Below are 17,634 nucleotides of genomic sequence, written 5' to 3'. Positions count from 1 at the left end.
TTCTTGTGCGAAAAAATTAACATTTTTTTGATTTTCATGCTCATTCGGTGGTGGATATGCCTCAGCAAAAATTCCAGCTATTTTTAGGGGCTTTATAAATGCATGAGGGAGATCACATTAATATAAATGTGTACTAATGTATCCTCGTCCTCACCATACAAATAAATATAGGATTATTATATGCTTTTATGCCTATGAACCTCGTATGACCCAGACAAGGGAGCGCGTTTAGTTGTTCAACCCAATGATTTCTAGGATACAAAATAAAAAAATAAAAAATCCCCTTTTAGACTTCCCAATAATACAATTCATCGCTTCATCTCTCACAGTCACCTGCATTTTTCATTATTTCCTATGGGGATCTAACCCAAACACAGAGCGGTATAAATCTGCTTATTACGATGCTCTGCATTATATCGTCTCCTGTAGCGTCATGTGTCGGGATCCGTTGCTGCTCGTCTATTACCATATCCAGGAAGGTGAGACTCTGAATTAAGTAAGAAATTGTTTATTCTGTCTCTTCTTACCCTCAAATTTTTACCAGTTGGCATAAAATTCATTTCCTTAGACAGAAGGCAGGATTTCCTAAATTTGTTTCCTCTGAGAAGCCCCTGTCCTGCGCTATCTGTTACAGCCCCCCGGGCAGAGCCGTCCGCTGCTACAGTAAACGGATACAAGTAGATGGCAGATAAGGGGCTCAAGTACTCGGTTAACCAGCGGCCGTGTTATTCCACCCAAGTAGTCACTTTCTTTCTGGGATTCGTGTAACCCCATCTGGTGGACGATACTCCTATGTTTGTATATAAATGACATACTTAGAAAACCTTAAATCCACTATTTTACAAAACTTCTTTACGTCATAAAATAACCTTTACTTAACCCTAAAGGTCTCGCCCACTTCTGCAGCAGTCACATTCCATACATCTTTCACATGACCATTGCAACCAGGATGTTTTCATTTATAGAAAGTCACAAGTAAGGACAGTGATTGACTGCAGCGGTCTTGGGATTGATGGACGGCATTACCATGACTGTCGCACCATTTCTACCACCAGAATGGCAGGGAATTCTGTAGGTAAGCAGAGATGTAAGGGTCGATTTGCAGGACTCCGGTCCATCAGGGAGGTCAATATTCTGTGACCAAATCGATTCTCCCATCTCTATGGGTAAGTAATAGTTTTTTCAAACATTCCCGTCTCATTGCCAAATTTTACACAAACCCCCTTTATATGTAATTATTACCCAGTCAAAACATCTGAAGCTTCCGAATATATTTTGTGTTCCAATTTTTCGCTTTACCGGCACAATAGATTGTCTAAGATGTGTACGAATGTAACAAATCCCGAAGGCCCCTTTTCATAAGAAAACTCTTTCCCGATTATTAGCCCTTGTTCACATGTTGTTGATAACCTAACAAACAAGAAAAATTACTTTTTTTATTGGGTAATGGAATCTTTTATACTCACATAAAAATAATGGTCAGCTGTGCATAAGCATGGCGTAAATAGGGGATGTGATGCCAATAAGATGATCTTATTAGTGATCATTCCACTCCATAGAGTTTTTGTATGCCCCTTATTTGTAGTGATCAGCGCTCATTAATGGGCCAAAATTGGTCCGCCTAAATGGGCCCTCAGTTGTAATGTGTATTGGGTTATGACCAATTTTAAAGGGAAGTTATCATCCGAAAATGACCTATTGTTTAAATCAAGTTTTTGTGTTAAATATTTTTTTTTTTACATTTTGCCAATGTTTTTTTCTCCGTATTAAAAATAAAAAATCGAAATTGCAATGGCAATTTTTCCACTGGCTACTGGGGCTTTTTTAGACTCCAATTTTATATTGTTTCAGGAAACAACATATGTACATAGCTACAACAATCAAACCCCGACCCTATCTTTTGTATTGAAGTCTCTAATGAACTTGTGCAAAGAAGGGTGAGCTGTGACATCGCCTGTTTTGATTGGTGGATCTTGTATTATCAGCTGTGTATTGAGGTGTTATTATAATCCTGCCTCTGACGGGAAGGAGCCTGCTGAAAACTCTTTCTGAAAGCACAGGAAGTATGAGTCTAATAAAGCCCCAGTGGTCAGTTTTTTTTTTATATATAGATTGGAATATAAAAAAAAATAAAACATTGGCAAATATTTTTTTAAAAATAGATCTAACACAAAAACCTGATTTACACAAGAGGTTATATTGTGATGAGAGCTTTTCTTTAAGATTCTGGATGTAACATGAGTGGCTCCCCATTGGCTTCTTACCTCCTGACTTCACTTGATTGACAGGTCTCTTTCTATAGACAGAAATAGAGAGAGAGACTGGTCCGTTCACCCCTTTAGCGCAATATCATGTACATGTATGTGATTTGCAGTGGAGACTGCATTTAGAGGGGGCTCAGGAGCTGAGCTCCCTCCACATGCAGCAGATACCGGCTATATTAAATAGCCAGCATCTGTATCCAACTATCTCAGCCAAAGTTTTAATGGAACGCATGCAGGTGCTTGCATGAACCAGCTCCCTGTCACACGATCACGGGGCACTGATGGATTGCTATGACAGCTTGGTCCCTGCTGAAAGGCCTGTTACTCCCATCTTGGTGCTCCTCTGATGCTCAGCTATATGCTGCATGTTTCCCACTTGTAAGAACGCATTTGCTGCTTGTGGGAGAATTAACTGATTCACTTAGGACATGTAGCAGCATTATACTCATCATCACAGCATGGAGGATTACAGGAAGAGCATACAGTCGTGGCTAAAAGTTTTGAGACTGATACAAGTTCTTTGTTGCTTCAGTATTTATAGTGGCAATTTGCATTAAAGGGTTGTCCATCCTTAGGCTACCAGTCTGCAGCCACTCTATATGACTGCAGACTTTTGAATCCTCACATTGCGCACTGCGACGATCCTCTGGGCGCGTGACCACGAGTATGTGATTTGCATACCTGCGGTCACATGCCGACTAGTCGTGCACTGCCTCACTTAGTGCAAGTGTATCGAGCGAGGCCGGATACAGTCTAGTTGGAATGTGGCAGAAAGTATGTAAATCGCCAGCTCCCAATCCTCACAGCACGCAGTACACACGTTGTGAGGTTTAACAAGTCTGCGGTCACATAGCGTGACTACAGACTTGTAGTCTAAGGCCGGACAACCCCTTTAACTCTAGATTGTTAAGACGAGTTATCAGATGAATTGCAAAAAATTGTGAAGTCATTCCTTGCCGTGAAAACTAACTTAATCACATAAAAACCTCATTCAAAGAGAATTGGTTCAATTCCTGTGAAGAAGGCTTCACAACATCCAAGAAAGTCCACAAAGTGCCAGTACTATATTTTAAAGAGGATTCAGTTACCTGATTGGTTCAACACCAGTGCAGAACTTGGTCAGGAACGGCAGCAGGTGGTGTCAGTGCATCTGCACGCAGTGAGGTGAAGGCTTTTGGAGCAGGCCTTGTGTCAAGAAAGACAACAAAGAAGCCGGTTCTCGCTTAAGAAAAACTTCAAGGACAGACTGACTTTCTGCGGAAAGTGCAGTGATTTGGCTGCAGAGGACTGTGGTAAAGTTAGATTCTCTGATTAAGCCTCTTCAAACTGTTTGGGACATTGGAAAAATGATTGTCCGCAGAAAAAAAGGTGAGCGCTACCATGAGTCCTGTGTGATACCAACAGTAAAGCACCCTGAGACCATTCATGTGTGGGGGCTTTTCATCCATGGAGGGGGCTCACCCACAATTTTGCCTAAGAACACTGAATAAAGAATGGGAACTAAACCTCTTCCAAGAGCAACTTCTCCTGACCATTCAAAGATTGTAATAACTACATGGTGGTGGTTTGGGGTTCCTTTTAAGAAACTCTATACGCTATATTGCTATATAGCGCCATAAGTCGCCCCACAGGCACCATTATATTGTATACTGTGCCATATCCTTCTTTTTTTTTGTTGTTGTAGCATATATCAGCAATATGTATACTGATATATATTTGTCTGAGGTTTGCAGGACAAACTATAAGGAAATAGGGCAGACACAATAGGTAGAAAGTGCTTGTCATGTACGATCCAGCCAAGTGTTATTGGGTGCATGGAGGATGTGGAGTCAGATGAATAGGAGGGTCAGCATTCTGAGGAAAATTTAGAAATGGAGAATAGGGAGTGTTAAATTAATGAGTTGAGGTGATAGGCTGTCTAAAAATGTGTTTGGAAAGTATGCTTAAAAATTTCGGGGGCTACATATTAGTCAAATCATCCATAATGCATTCCAGAAAACTGGTGCTGCATGAGAGACATCTTGGAGATGGAAGTGGGAGGTTTGGATTATGGTGGATGTTAGTCTTAGTTCAGTTGCAGAACGGAGGGCATGGGTAGAGTGATAGACAGAGATGAGGGAAGAGATATAGGATGGTGCAGAACTGTGGAGAGCTTTGTGGGTGAGAGAGATAAGTTTATAATGTTCTCTGTAGCAGATGGGTAACCAGTGTAATGACTGGCACAAGGTGGAGGCATCAGTGAAGCGGCTGGACAGAAACATGACCCTGGCTGCCGCATTCAGGATGGATTGGAGAGGAGAAAGTTTGGTTAGAGGGAGACCAATCAGTAGAGAGTTGCAGTAGTCCAGACGAGAGTGAATAAGAGCGACAGTAAGAGTTTTTACAGTTTTAAAGGTGAGAAAAGGTCGGATTCTGGACATGTTTTTAACATGCAGGTGACATGAGCAAGTGAGTGGTCGGATATGGGGAGTGAAGGAAAGTTCTCGGTCAAATTTGACCCCAAGACAAGTAAGAGGAAGAGGAGCCAGCAAAAGATACAGTGAGGGAGCGGTCACAGAGGTAGGAGGAGAACCAAGAGAGAACGGTGTCCTTGAGGCCGATAGAGCGGAGCATAGTGAGGAGGAGCTGGTGATCCACAGTGTCGAATGCTGCAGAGAGATCCAGGAGAATCAGCCGGGAGCAGTGACCTTTGGATTTAGCTATTAGTAGATCATTAGAGACTTTAGTGAGGGCAGTTTCAGTGGAGTGTAAGGAGCGGAAACCAGATTGTAGAGGGTCGAGGAGAGAGTTATCTGAGAGATAGCGGATTAGACGGGATTGGACCAAACCTTCCAGGAGTTTAGAGATGAAAGGGAGATTAGAGACTGGTCTGTAGTTAGCAGTGCAGTTTTGTAGCAGAATGTGATGCAGACAAAATAGTTTACAACCTACAAAGAACTGGAAGCAAATGCCATCTATATGCAAAAATAACAATCTTTATTGATCAAAGAGACATAATAAAAGCATTACATTGATGGGAAGGGGCCTCACACATCCTCAGGTTGTATCCTTCACTCGTAGCACTATGCATATATGACTGTATGATGGTCATTTTTGCAATCTACTCTTGATAGCCTTATATGATCTTTATTATTACTCTGGTGACTTTGGAACTGACTATATTAGTGCACTATCGAATGTTCCTACTTAGGTATGGCAGGAGTTTCTCCGCTGAGATAGTCTGCACTACATATATACATTGCTTTGATAGATAGATAGGTTTTGCATCCCTTTAGTTGGATTTTGTCCATAATAACATAGCACTTTTTTTTCTTTAGATCACAGGGCCTTACAGCTGTGTGTATACAGTGGTGGCCAAAAGTATTGGCACCCCTGCAATTCTGTCAGATAATACTCAGTTTCTTCCTGAAAATGATTGCAATCACAAATTCTTTGGTATTATTATCTTCATTTAATTTGTCTTCAATTAAAAAACACAAAAAGAATTGTCCTAAAGCCAAATTGGATATAATTCCACACCAAACCTAAAAAAGGGGGTGGACAAAAGTATTGGCACTGTTTGAAAAATCATGTGATGCTTCTCTAATTCGTGTAATTAACAGCACCTGTAACTTACCTGTGGCACCTAACAGGTGTTGGCAATAACTAAATCACACTTGCAGCCAGTTAACATGGATTAAAGTTGACTCAACCTCTGTCCTGTGTCCTTGTGTGTACCACATTGAGCATGGAGAAAAGAAAGAAGACCAAAGAACTGTCTGAGGACTTGAGAAACCAAATTGTGAGGAAGCATGAGCAATCTCAAGGCTACAAGTCCATCTCCAAAGACCTGAATGTTCCTGTGTCTTCTGTGCGCAGTGTCATCAAGAAGTTTAAAGCCCATGGCACTGTGGCTAACCTCCCTAGATGTGGACGGAAAAGAAAAATTGACGAGAGATTTCAACGCAAGATTGTGCGGATGGTGGATAAAGAACCTCGACTAACACCCAAACAAGTTCAACCTGCCCTGCAGTCCGAGGGTACAACAGTGTCAACCCGTACTATCCGTCGGCGTCTGAATGAAAAGGGACTGTATGGTAGGATACCCAGGAAGACCCCACTTCTTACCCTGAGACATAAAAAAGCCAGGCTGGAGTTTGCCAAAACTTACCTGAGAAAGCCTAAAACGTTTTGGAGGAATGTTCTCTGGTCAGATGAGACAAAAGTAGAGCTTTTTGGCAAAAAGCATCAACATAGAGTGTACAGGAAAAAAAAAAGAGGCATTCAAAGAAAAGAACACAGTCCCTACAGTCAAACATGGCGGAGGTTCCCTGATGTTTTGGGGTTGCTTTGCTACCTCTGGCACTGGACTGCTTGACCGTGTGCATGGCATTATGAAGTCTGAAGACTACCAACAAATCTTGCAGCATAATGTAGGGCCCAGTGTGAGAAAGCTGGGTCTCCCTCAGAGGTCATGGGTCTTCCAGCAGGACAATGACCCAAAACACACTTCCAAAAGCACTATAAAATGGTTTGAGAGAAAGCACTGGAGACTTCTAAGGTGGCCAGCAATGAGTCCAGACCTGAATCCCATAGAACACCTGTGGAGAGATCTCAAAATGGCAGTTTGGAGAAGGCACCCTTCAAATATCAGGGACCTGGAGCAGTTTGCCAAAGAAGAATGGTCTACAATTCCAGCAGAGCATTGTAAGAAACTCATTGATGGTTACCGGAAGCGGTTGTTCGCAGTTATTTTGGCTAAAGGTTGTGCAACCAAGTATTAGGCTGAGGGTGCCAATACTTTTGTCCGGCCCTTTTTTGGAGTTTTGTGTGAAATGATCAATGATTTGATTTTTGCTTCATTCTCTTTTGTGTTTTTTCCTTGCAAGCAAATTAAATGAAGATTGCAATCACAAATTCTTTGGTATTATTATCATTTTCAGGAAGAAACTGAGTATTATCTGACAGAATTGCAGGGGTGCTAATACTTTTGGCCACCACTGTATAGTGTGTTCATGTAACAATTATTATCGTTATCACACATATATATATTTTTTTAACACATCATATTTGGGTATTTATTTAACCTTCTCTATCACAACTAGTTACAGAAAAAAGTATTGGCATTACATAAGTTGATTCAATGCATCTTACAAAGTATAGCCAAGACCAAACTAACATGGATGGGCAAAATAATTACAAACAAAATGTTAATTTTACCTACATTTTTATACATACTATGTTGTATCCCACTTCTGATTCCCAAGTATTGGATTCAAAAATTTCAAACAAAGCTCTCCAGATACATTTGGTGCAATAAAAAAGCCCAGAATTGCTAAAATTATCTTGGTTACACATAAAAAGAGGGGAGATTTTAATCTCCCTAATTTGTCTAGCTACTATATTGCGAATATTTTAAAGCAAAGCCAAAAATGGCTAAACGAGCATGAAAAAGCTAGTTGGGTATCTATTGAAAAAGCATTTATCAATAACAAATCCCTTTATGCTTTAATAGTTGCCCACTTATTAGACCCAACGATAACCATGGCAAAATCTGAGACAGTTAAAACTACAGTTTCAATATGGAAACTCTTAAAGGTTCTTCTAAAAGAAAAACAATCCCTTATTAAATTAAAAAATATTCCTCTGGAAATATTTGATATAATTTTTCCCCGTATGAACCTGACAAAATGGAAAACCCAGGGAATTAACAACCTTCTTGATAATCCTAGTGGATAAATCCTTGATTCCTTTTCAAGGTATCACTAAAAAGTATAATTTACATCCTAAAGAATCTAGTAATTGGCTAAAAATCAATCATTATCTTATGAATAAAAAGGAACTGAAGCTTGAAATACCTTCTTACATCATAGATCTATTAAATAATCCAACAACAGAATAATTTTGGAGAACTAGTATTATATGCCAAAAACTTAATGAGAACCAATTATTTAGCAAAAAGTCAAATCTAATTAATTGGGAAAAGGATCTTCAACAACATTTTACTACTGCTCAGTGGCAAAAAGCTTTAAATACAACTTACTCCAACTCAACATGTGCATCTCTTCAGGAAACCCAGTACAAGATCATTTCCAGATGGTATTTTAGACCCCCAAAAACAAAATAGAATTTCTCAAAATCATTCCCCATTGTACTGGAGAGATAGGAAGCATAAACCATATCTTGGAGTTGCCTTAAATTAAATCCTTTATGCAGAAAATTTAAAATCTGATATAACATTTCTCAGCTTAAAGGGGTTGTCCACTCCTTTCACATTCCATATGATAGGGCATCAATGTATGATCAGCCGGGGTCCCGCATGTGGCACTCCCTGCCGATCAGCTGCTATCGGTGCCGCCGGCCGGAAGTCCTTACCTGCAGTGCTTGGCCGTCAAGTTGTAATGGCTGCCGGGGGATACTGCACATCCACCTCCCATTCAATTCAATGGGAGGCGGATGTGCAGTACCCCGCGGCGGCCACTACAGATGGATAGCAGCTGATCGGCGTGGGTGCCATGTGCGGGACCCCGCCCGATCATACATTGATGTTCTATCCTACTGATAGGGCGTCAATGTGAAAGTAGTGGACAACTCCTTTAATATTACTCTTTCCCCGCATCTTGTCCTCTTCTCCATAGATCTTGAATCCTTTAGAATAAGTATAGACACATAATATGTCATATTTTGTTAGTTAGCAAACATTTGTTTGCTGCAAAATGGAAACAATCACAAATACCTACCATTACTGAAATAATCCGAAGCGTTTCAGCACACAATGTCTTTGAATACAATTTTGCACTAAGAATTTCGGAAGATGCAATTTAAGACGACTTCCTTGGTCTAAAAAATGTATGCCTAATTTATGTTTAACTGAGTCCTAACAAAAACCTTCTTCATCTTCATGCTACGATACTGAACATTTTAGTAACAGCTATTTTATGAAAGGAATATAATGCATTTCTTGATCCTTATATTGTCTGCTTTACAAAGTATCCTTCTTTCTTCCTTTTTTCCGACTTGTCCCTTGTTTCCCCATGCTTTTCCTAATGACTTCCCCTTTTCTTTTCGGTACCCCCTTTCCTCCATAATATTTGAGAAAACTTTCAATAAAAACATTTTGAACACAAGATGCCCATCTCGTTGCAGTCATATTTCAATATGATTATTGTTTGTGTCACTATTTGATGACTGTGTCGGCTGCAGAATGCCGCGTATTCCTTATTATAAGGTCATTATCGTGTGATTATTGCCTGGGAGCGCTAACTGCAATAGTATGGCATATGAGTGCCCTCTAGTGACTTTTCTGTGTAACTGCAGCAGGTATATTTCTCTTCTCCAGTGGTTAAATGCCAACTATTATTAACTTTTACATGAATGATCATTTCAGAGTAAAAACAAGGGAAAAAAAAAAGTTTTGGAATCTGGCCACACTGCAGATCTGAATATATAGATGTGGCTTTAATCCCTCTCAGGCGCTCAAATGAAGCTAATGATTAATCAGAGATTTTGTGAGTAGGGGGAGCGAGCATTAAAAATGAGGTGAGAAATTTATTGGGACATGGGAAGTGTTTCCTGGACTTCTTAGAATGTATTTTGGTGAAACATGTGGCATTAATTGCCTTTCTTTATCCTGTATAAACATCTGCATTGTTTTCAGGCTCAGGAAGGAAGTGGAGACGTATAAACTATTGTTTGATTAAACTCCCTTCTTTTAATCTAAAGGAATTATTTTGACATGGCATTAAATCAATGGGGGCAGGGGAGTGGGGAGCGATAATAAAACTTACAGACGCTTCTGGGACTTGTGAGTGAAATAATGGGACGTTATGAATTGGATGAACATGTACCAGGCTGATGAATGGGATCCAAACTGTGATTATAATGATTTTCACAAATTGTATAATATTTCAGGAGTAGGCAGCAAGCTTTTGTACAGAGGTATAATCCACTTCAGTCCAATGATACCATCTTTAAAGGGTTTATTACTATTTTCGTGGAAGGATATTTTTGGATAGAGCTTGTGAAAACAAGAAATTTTGCAATTTACTACTTGTTATAATTTGCAGGCGTTTTTGAGATATTAACACTTTTTTCTTTTGTTTACAGCTTGTTGCTTAGGAGACCGACCACCGCAGCTGTCCAGTTTTACAGCTTGTTGCTTAGGAGACCGACCACCGCAGCTGTCTAGCTTGTAAGCAGTGTGCTGAAGCTGGCCGGGATTAAGAGGTAACAGTGATCCTGCCAGCTTCAAACCAAAGCTTACAAGCTCAATAGAAAATGGCTTGTAAGCACTGCACATGATCTGCTGTCTAATAGAGGTGGTCGGTCTCCAAGACAACCGGCTGTAAGTAAAAGATAAACATTATTATCTCAAGAACGACTGAAAATTTTAATAAGCAGTAAATTGCAAACCTACTTGTTTTTACAAGCACTATCTGATAATACACGTTTCTAAAGATGAGACTAACCCCTTAAAGGAAAACTCTTGTTGTTTGCCATGTATTATTACATTTTTCTTACTGTAACTGATTCCTCAGTTACCTAACTAGATCCATGGTTATCGACTGATCAAGGTAAATGGTCTGACATCATGAGATCTTTTCACAATGACACCTTTTATTTTCTGTCATTTCGTGAGTGTACTGACCAGAAGGGCACTAGAGAAAAAGTTTAAAGGCGACAAGGACCTGATGAGTATTAATCCAGAAGTCCAGGGTATTAGCGCTCTTGTTCTGGTCCCCAGTTCAAATCTGACCAAGGGCAACATGGGCCTGAAGTTTTTACGTTTTTTTCCCTTGTTTGTGTGAGTTTGCGCCCGAACTTCTAAAATATCCTGTTAGTTGGAGTCACATGAAGTTAGCAATAGTGTGTTTTTAATATAATTTTATGTGATTTTTATTTATTCAAATTTTTGTAGATATTCCCATTGTAAGGATGAAATGTTTGACCCATTAAGAGGAAAAAAAAAGTTTTGCAATTTTTAATTAGCAGCTGGTTATCCGCTGGAACAGTCAGCCATTGTTGTCTTCATAACCTCTCATAAAGCCACATTGTTTCTGTCCGTGTATCACCTTGCTGACTCCATAGTTGTGACCTTTCACCTTCTCTGCTCATAGGTGGCCCTGGTGCAATGGACTGAGAGCGTGGGGCTGACGCTGGTCGGAAGAGACCAGTCTTCAATGCAGCTGAGGACACCTGGTGGCCAAATCATGAACTTCACCATTCTACAGATCTTCCCATTCACCTATGAAAGTAAAAGGATGGGCATTATTGTACGGGTAAGCGCCCTGCAAGTTATTAAACTTGTCAGCAAGTTATACAATATTATAGAAGATAATTAATCTTTTGGTCTTGTGTAAAACTTGGAGTAACCGTTGTTTAAATTTTTTCATAAATGATGTCAAAATAAGAAATTTTGTAATATATCTTATCAGAGAAATCCGCTTCTTTCTCCTCCGAGACTGATCAGTCATTCTCAAAATTCTCAATTCACGGGTAAGATCATAAATTTCTATGGAGAACTGTATCTGTTGTTTCAGGAAAACTGCCTTTAGCTCATCCCCCTCCATAGAATTTCAAAAGCACCAATTGTCATCTCCTATCTCAGTAATGTGAACATTAGTCTTCATTAAATCCACCCATGAATTGAAAATTTTGAGACTAAAACATCAGTCCAGGAGGAAAAAGATTTCTCTGATAAACTATATTACTAAGTTTCTTATTTTCATGTGTACAGTACTATTGATTTATGAAATAAAAATTAAAGCGACGGTTATTCTTTAATTATTATCATTTAAAAGGGTTGTTCTGCCACACAATACTGATGACCTGTTCATAAGCTAGATCATCAATATCAGATTAGTGCGGGTCCAACACCCAGCACCCTGACCAACCTGGTTGTTATTTGCTCTGGCAGCTGCTGGATGTAAACACTTTGTAGTGGCCGCTGCCGGAAACTGCAGAACAGCTCCTATTCTTTTGAATAATCCGCCGCCCAAGCTAAGAACAGCTAATTGTTTGGGGTGCCAGGTGTCAAACCCTATACTATAGGTCACCGATATGTTATGACCGGACAACCCCTTTAACAGCCTAGATTTACCTGCTTTGATACATTGTAACAAACTATCAGAACAGAATAAAGATTTCTGGGGTTGACACAGAGGGTTATCGTTATCTATACGGGATACAATTGTAGAATATTGAAAAGTATTAGGTCACTATGGGCTTTCAGCTTTTGGATGCTTACAAAAATATCTACATTCAGTGACAGTAAGTAGAGCTCCTGAAGCAGGTGAACTAGGCGAAACACCAAGTTTTCGAGAAAGTTGCCTAATGGAGGCCTCTCAGAGGTTTTGTCTCTTGAATCCAGCCGACCACTCTAGCTAGGAGAGTCGTAGAGATGTTACAACATAACTTTTGGCAAGGCTTTTCGCAGCTGCCTTAATATGAAAGTAAAGTTCTAATTTGGAGCAATTTCTGGGCGATTCCCAACACTGAAGTGCTCTCTGTTCTTGGCAGTAAGCGCTCCACAATCCATCCCCTGCGCTCCAATGATTGCTTTAACAGTCTTTTGGGTGGATGCTACAGCTGTCATTCCAGCAGAGGTGAGGGGCTACAGAGCTCTTAAAGGGGTTGTCTCCTTTCTAGAAAACGTCACACTATAGGCTGGGTGCGATACTAAAAAAAAAAATAAATAAACTGAAAATTACTTACCCTCCCCAGATGCAACTCTGGCCCTCCGACGCTTATCCTGTCTCTATTCTTTGTCTGCAGCGCTGATGTCGCGTTGACAGCACTGCAGCCAATCAATAAGCCCACTGATTGGCTACAGCGCCATTAACAAAAAATTGTATTCTGCTGCCATTCTGTTAGATTTCTAACATCTCTATTTTTTCCATTAATGGAGCTGTGTGACGGCTCTTTTTTTATGGTAAGCTGTTTGTTTTCATTGGTATCTTTTTGGATTGCATAATACAGTTTCATTGCTTTTTATTGCATTTTTGGGGGGGAACTTGATAGAAAAACAGTGATTTGGGTATTTTAGTTTTTTTTCTTTTTTGCTACGCATTATTTACTATGCAGGTTAAAAAAAATTTGACTTTTGTAGATTGGATTTTTGCTGATGTGGCGATGCCAAATATGTTTATTTATTACATTTCTTATTTTTTATTTTTTGAAAAGGAGGTTATTCAATTTTTTTTTTTCATTTATTTTAATTATCTTCTTTTGGGTTTGTTTTAATCCTTCTAGGTAACTTAACCATGTGATTCTTTAATCACTTGTGCTATATACTACTCTAGTATTGCAGTATATAAGGTACAATAATAGTGATCACATCTATGACTGTAACAGTCAAGCATTCTGTGTTATCTCCATAGATGTGAACATTATTAATGTACACTATTTTATGTATGTGTGTATATAATAAATATATATATATATATATATATATATTTATTATAATGTGTGTGTGTGTGTATATATTTTATATATATATATATATATATATATATATATATATATATATATATATACAGTACAGACCAAAAGTTTGGACACACCTTCTCATTTAAAGATTTTTCTGTATTTTCATGACTTTGAAAATTGTACATTCACACTGAAGGCATCAAAACTATGAATTAACACATGTGGAATTATATGCTTAACAAAAAAGTGTGAAACAACTGAAAATATGTCTTATATTCTAGGTTCTTCAAAGTAGCCACCTTTAGATTTGATGACTGCTTTGCACACTCTTGGCATTCTCTTGATGAGCTTCAAGAGGTAGTCACCGGAAATGGTCTTCCAACAATCTTGAAGGAGTTCCCAGAGATGCTTAGCACTTGTTGGCCCTTTTGCCTTCACTCTGCGGCCCAGCTCACCCCAAACCATCTCAATTGGGTTCAGGTCTGGTGACTGTGGAGGCCAGGTCATCTGGCGTAGCACCCCATCACTCTCCTTCTTGGTCAAATAGCCCTTACACAGCCTGGAGGTGTGTTTGGGGTCATTGTCCTGTTGAAAAATAAATGATGGTCCAACTAAACGCAAACCGGATGGAATAGCATACTGCTGCAAGATGCTGTGGTAGCCATGCTGGTTCAGTATGCCTTCAATTTTGAATAAATCCCCAACAGTGTCACCAGCAAAGCACCCCCACACCATCACACCTCCTCCTCCATGCTTCACGGTGGGAACCAGGCATGTAGAGTCCATCCGTTCACCTTTTCTGCGTCGCACAAAGACACGGTGGTTGGAACTAAAGATCTCAAATTTGGACTCATCAGACCAAAGCACAGATTTCCACTGGTCTAATGTCCATTCCTTGTGTTCTTTAGCCCAAACAAGTCTCTTCTGCTTGTTGCCTGTCCTTAGCAGTGGTTTCCTAGCAGCTATTTTACCATGAAGGCCTGCTGCACAAAGTCTCCTCTTAACAGTTGTTGTAGAGATGTGTCTGCTGCTAGAACTCTGTGTGGCATTGACCTGGTCTCTAATCTGAGCTGCTGTTAACCTGTGATTTCTGAGGCTGGTGACTCGGAGAAACTTATCCTCAGAAGCAGAGGTGACTCTTGGTCTTCCTTTTCTGGGGCGGTCCTCATGTGAGCCAGTTTCTTTGTAGCGCTTGATGGTTTTAGCAACTGCACTTGGGGACACTTTCAAAGTTGTCCTAATTTTTCGCACTGACTGACCTTTGTAACATGCCTGGCGGCGTCCTTGCATAGTGGTCCATCTCCCACTGTGCAAGGGCGTGCACTTGATCTCCGGTCCAGGCTGCCACTTTGGCTTCTTTCCGTGTTGTCTGCTTTGCTCTGCTCTTGCTGCTTAGGGTGACGCCCGCTGAACTTCCTGTTTCTTGTAGCTGCTGCTGACACTCCCCTGATGCGTCCTCAGCCTATTGCTGTCTGTCACCTGGTATTTAACCCAGCTCCTCCTTGGAATCCTTGCCTGAGCATCTTGTTCTGTCAGTTGGCTTCCGGTCGCTGACATGCCAGGTCCTGTCTATGTTTCCTGCCTTACGGTATCAGTTCCCGTGTCTGAACTGTGTCCTGTCTGTGCACTCTAGCCAGCTGTCTCATTGCTTTCCTGGAGGCTGTATTTCCAGGCCTGTCTGAACATGCTCCTAGCCTGTTCGTCTCGCCCTCTGGGGGCCGCATACCCTGACTCGCTCCTGTATTTGTTGCAGTACAGTTCCTGTCTGAACTGTCTCCTAGCTTCCTACCTATTTTGTCTTTATGTCCGTTTGTTCCCTTTTTCTGCAGTGTCTGAACCAGCTCTTGGCTTTACCTAGGCTCGTTCCTGCATTTTGTTGCAGTAACTGTTCTTGTCTGAACTGTCTCCTAGTTTCTTACCTGTTTTGTCTTTATGTCCGTTTGCTCCCTTTTTCTGCAGTGTCTGACCAGCACTTGGCTTTACCTAGGCTCGTTCCTGCATTTTGTTGCAGTAACTGTTCTTGTCTGAACTGTCTCCTAGCTTCTTACCTGTTTTGTCTTTATGTCCGTTTGCTCCCTTTTTCTGTAGAGTCTGAACCTGCACCTAACTTCTACTCGTTGTCATTGTACTTCCGTTTGTGAGTTGGAGTCCTTTCGCTACTTCTTTGCAAGTACCTTGTGTGTATCTGGTTCTGCTTTTCTTTTCCAGTCTGTTCCGTGTGAACAGAGCCCTATCCCCTTTGCTTTGTCTTTGTTTACCTCTTCGGCGATTTATCTCAGCCTTGTCCACCGCGTCTGCGGTTTCGCTCTGCTCAGCCCTGTCCACCGCGTCTGCGGTTTCGCTCTGCTCAGCCTTGTCCACCGCGTCTGCGGTTTCGCTCTGCTCAGCCTTGTCCACCGCGTCTGCGGTTTCGCTCTGCTCAGCCTTGTCCACCGCGTCTGCGGTTTTGCTTTGCTCAGCCTTGTCCACCGCATTTGCGGTTTCGCTCTGCTCAGCTTTGTCTACCGCGTCTGCGGTTTTGCTCTGCTCAGCCTTGTCTACCGCGTCTGTGGTTTTGCTCTGCTCAGCCTTGTCTACCGCGTCTGTGGTTTTGCTCTGCTCAGCCTTGTCTACCGCGTCTGCGGTTTCGCTCTGCTCAGCCTTGTCTACCGCGTCTGCAGTTTCGCTCTGCTCAGCCTTGTCTACCGCACCTGCGGTTTCGCTTTACTCTGTTTGATTACCGCATCTGCGGCTCTGAACTCGTCTCCCAGTACTGTACTGGACCCTACCCAGCCTGCGCTCTAGCCTGCCTGTTGCTGTATTCCCCGGTGTTGGTCAACAGCCGTGTCCGGAGTCTGACCTGGAGTAGACCCTGGTCCCTCTGCTCGGTTCCTCCCTGGTGCACTGGCGTCGTATGCCATCGTGCGACCTTGGTCTGATCGAGCAGATACTTAGTTAAGCCCCTCCAGGCACTCTCCGGTTCATGGAACAGTGGAACCACTAAACACGCACACGCCAGTCAGTCCGGGCGTGTGCGTTACAACCTTCATTTCTTAAAGTAATGATGGCCACTCGTTTTTCTTTACTTAGCTGCTTTTTTCTTGCCATAATACAAATTCTAACAGTCTATTCAGTAGGACTATCAGCTATGTATTCACCAGACTTCTGCACAACACAACTGATCATCCCAACCCCATTTATAAGGCAAGAAATCCCACTTATTAAACCTGACAGGGCACACCTGTGAAGTGAAAACCATTTCCGGTGACTACCTCTTGAAGCTCATCAAGAGAATGCCAAGAGTGTGCAAAGCAGTCATCAAAGCAAAAGGTGGCTACTTTGAAGAACCTAGAATATAAGAAATATTTTCAGTTGTTTCACACTTTTTTGTTAAGTATATAATTCCACATGTGTTAATTCATAGTTTTGATGCCTTCAGTGTGAATATACAATATTCATAGTCATGAAAATACAGAAAAAGTTTTAAATGAGAAGGTGTGTCCAAACTTTTGGTCTGTACTGTATATATATATATATATACATACATACAACAATGTGCAGGAAGAATTACATGGTGATAGAACAATAAAACATAGGACCCACTTCATTATTTCTTTTGCACTTTTTTTCCTTTAGTGCTTTTTGTCTGTTTTTCATTTGTGCCTTTTTTATATGTCTATTTATATGACATTTTTAAGTCTATTTTATATATATATATATATATATATTTTTAGGTTTGCCATAGTGGGTATGGTTAAGGGTTTTCAGATGTTTTCGGCTGAATCATCCATTGCAACTTTACAAAGAAAAAAAAATTGCAAAATTTCTGAACAAATGTACTCCAGTCTCCCCCACTCCGTAATGATTTTGTGTAATCTGTATTTTTTGTGTGCAAATTGTATGAAATTTCGCTGGCACATGTGCTTCAAAAAAAATTACAAAAAAGGTTACAGCACATTTTATTTTCTGCAAAATTCATGAACCG

At 40.7% G+C, this 17,634-nt stretch overlaps 1 protein-coding gene across 3 annotated transcripts in view; it reads left to right on the top strand.

The window, feature by feature from the left end:
• The window catches only part of ATP9A (ATPase phospholipid transporting 9A (putative)), a 133,905-nt gene that overhangs the window by 61,249 nt on the left and 55,022 nt on the right, over positions 1 to 17,634 (top strand). For all 3 annotated transcript variants that reach the window (XM_073682737.1, XM_073682738.1, XM_073682739.1), the window contains exon 15: positions 11,360 to 11,521. In XM_073682737.1, the coding sequence (XP_073538838.1) occupies positions 11,360 to 11,521 (162 nt within the window). The remainder of the gene's footprint in view (positions 1 to 11,359; positions 11,522 to 17,634) is intronic.

This window comes from Phyllobates terribilis, unplaced genomic scaffold (genome assembly GCF_046119375.1).
Source record: "Phyllobates terribilis strain yellow unplaced genomic scaffold, ASM4611937v1 Scaffold_5__5_contigs__length_657084704, whole genome shotgun sequence".
Taxonomy (NCBI): domain Eukaryota; kingdom Metazoa; phylum Chordata; class Amphibia; order Anura; family Dendrobatidae; genus Phyllobates; species Phyllobates terribilis.
The sequence above is the reverse complement of the archived record's forward strand: the minus strand, read 5'-3'. Positions and strand labels throughout refer to the sequence as shown.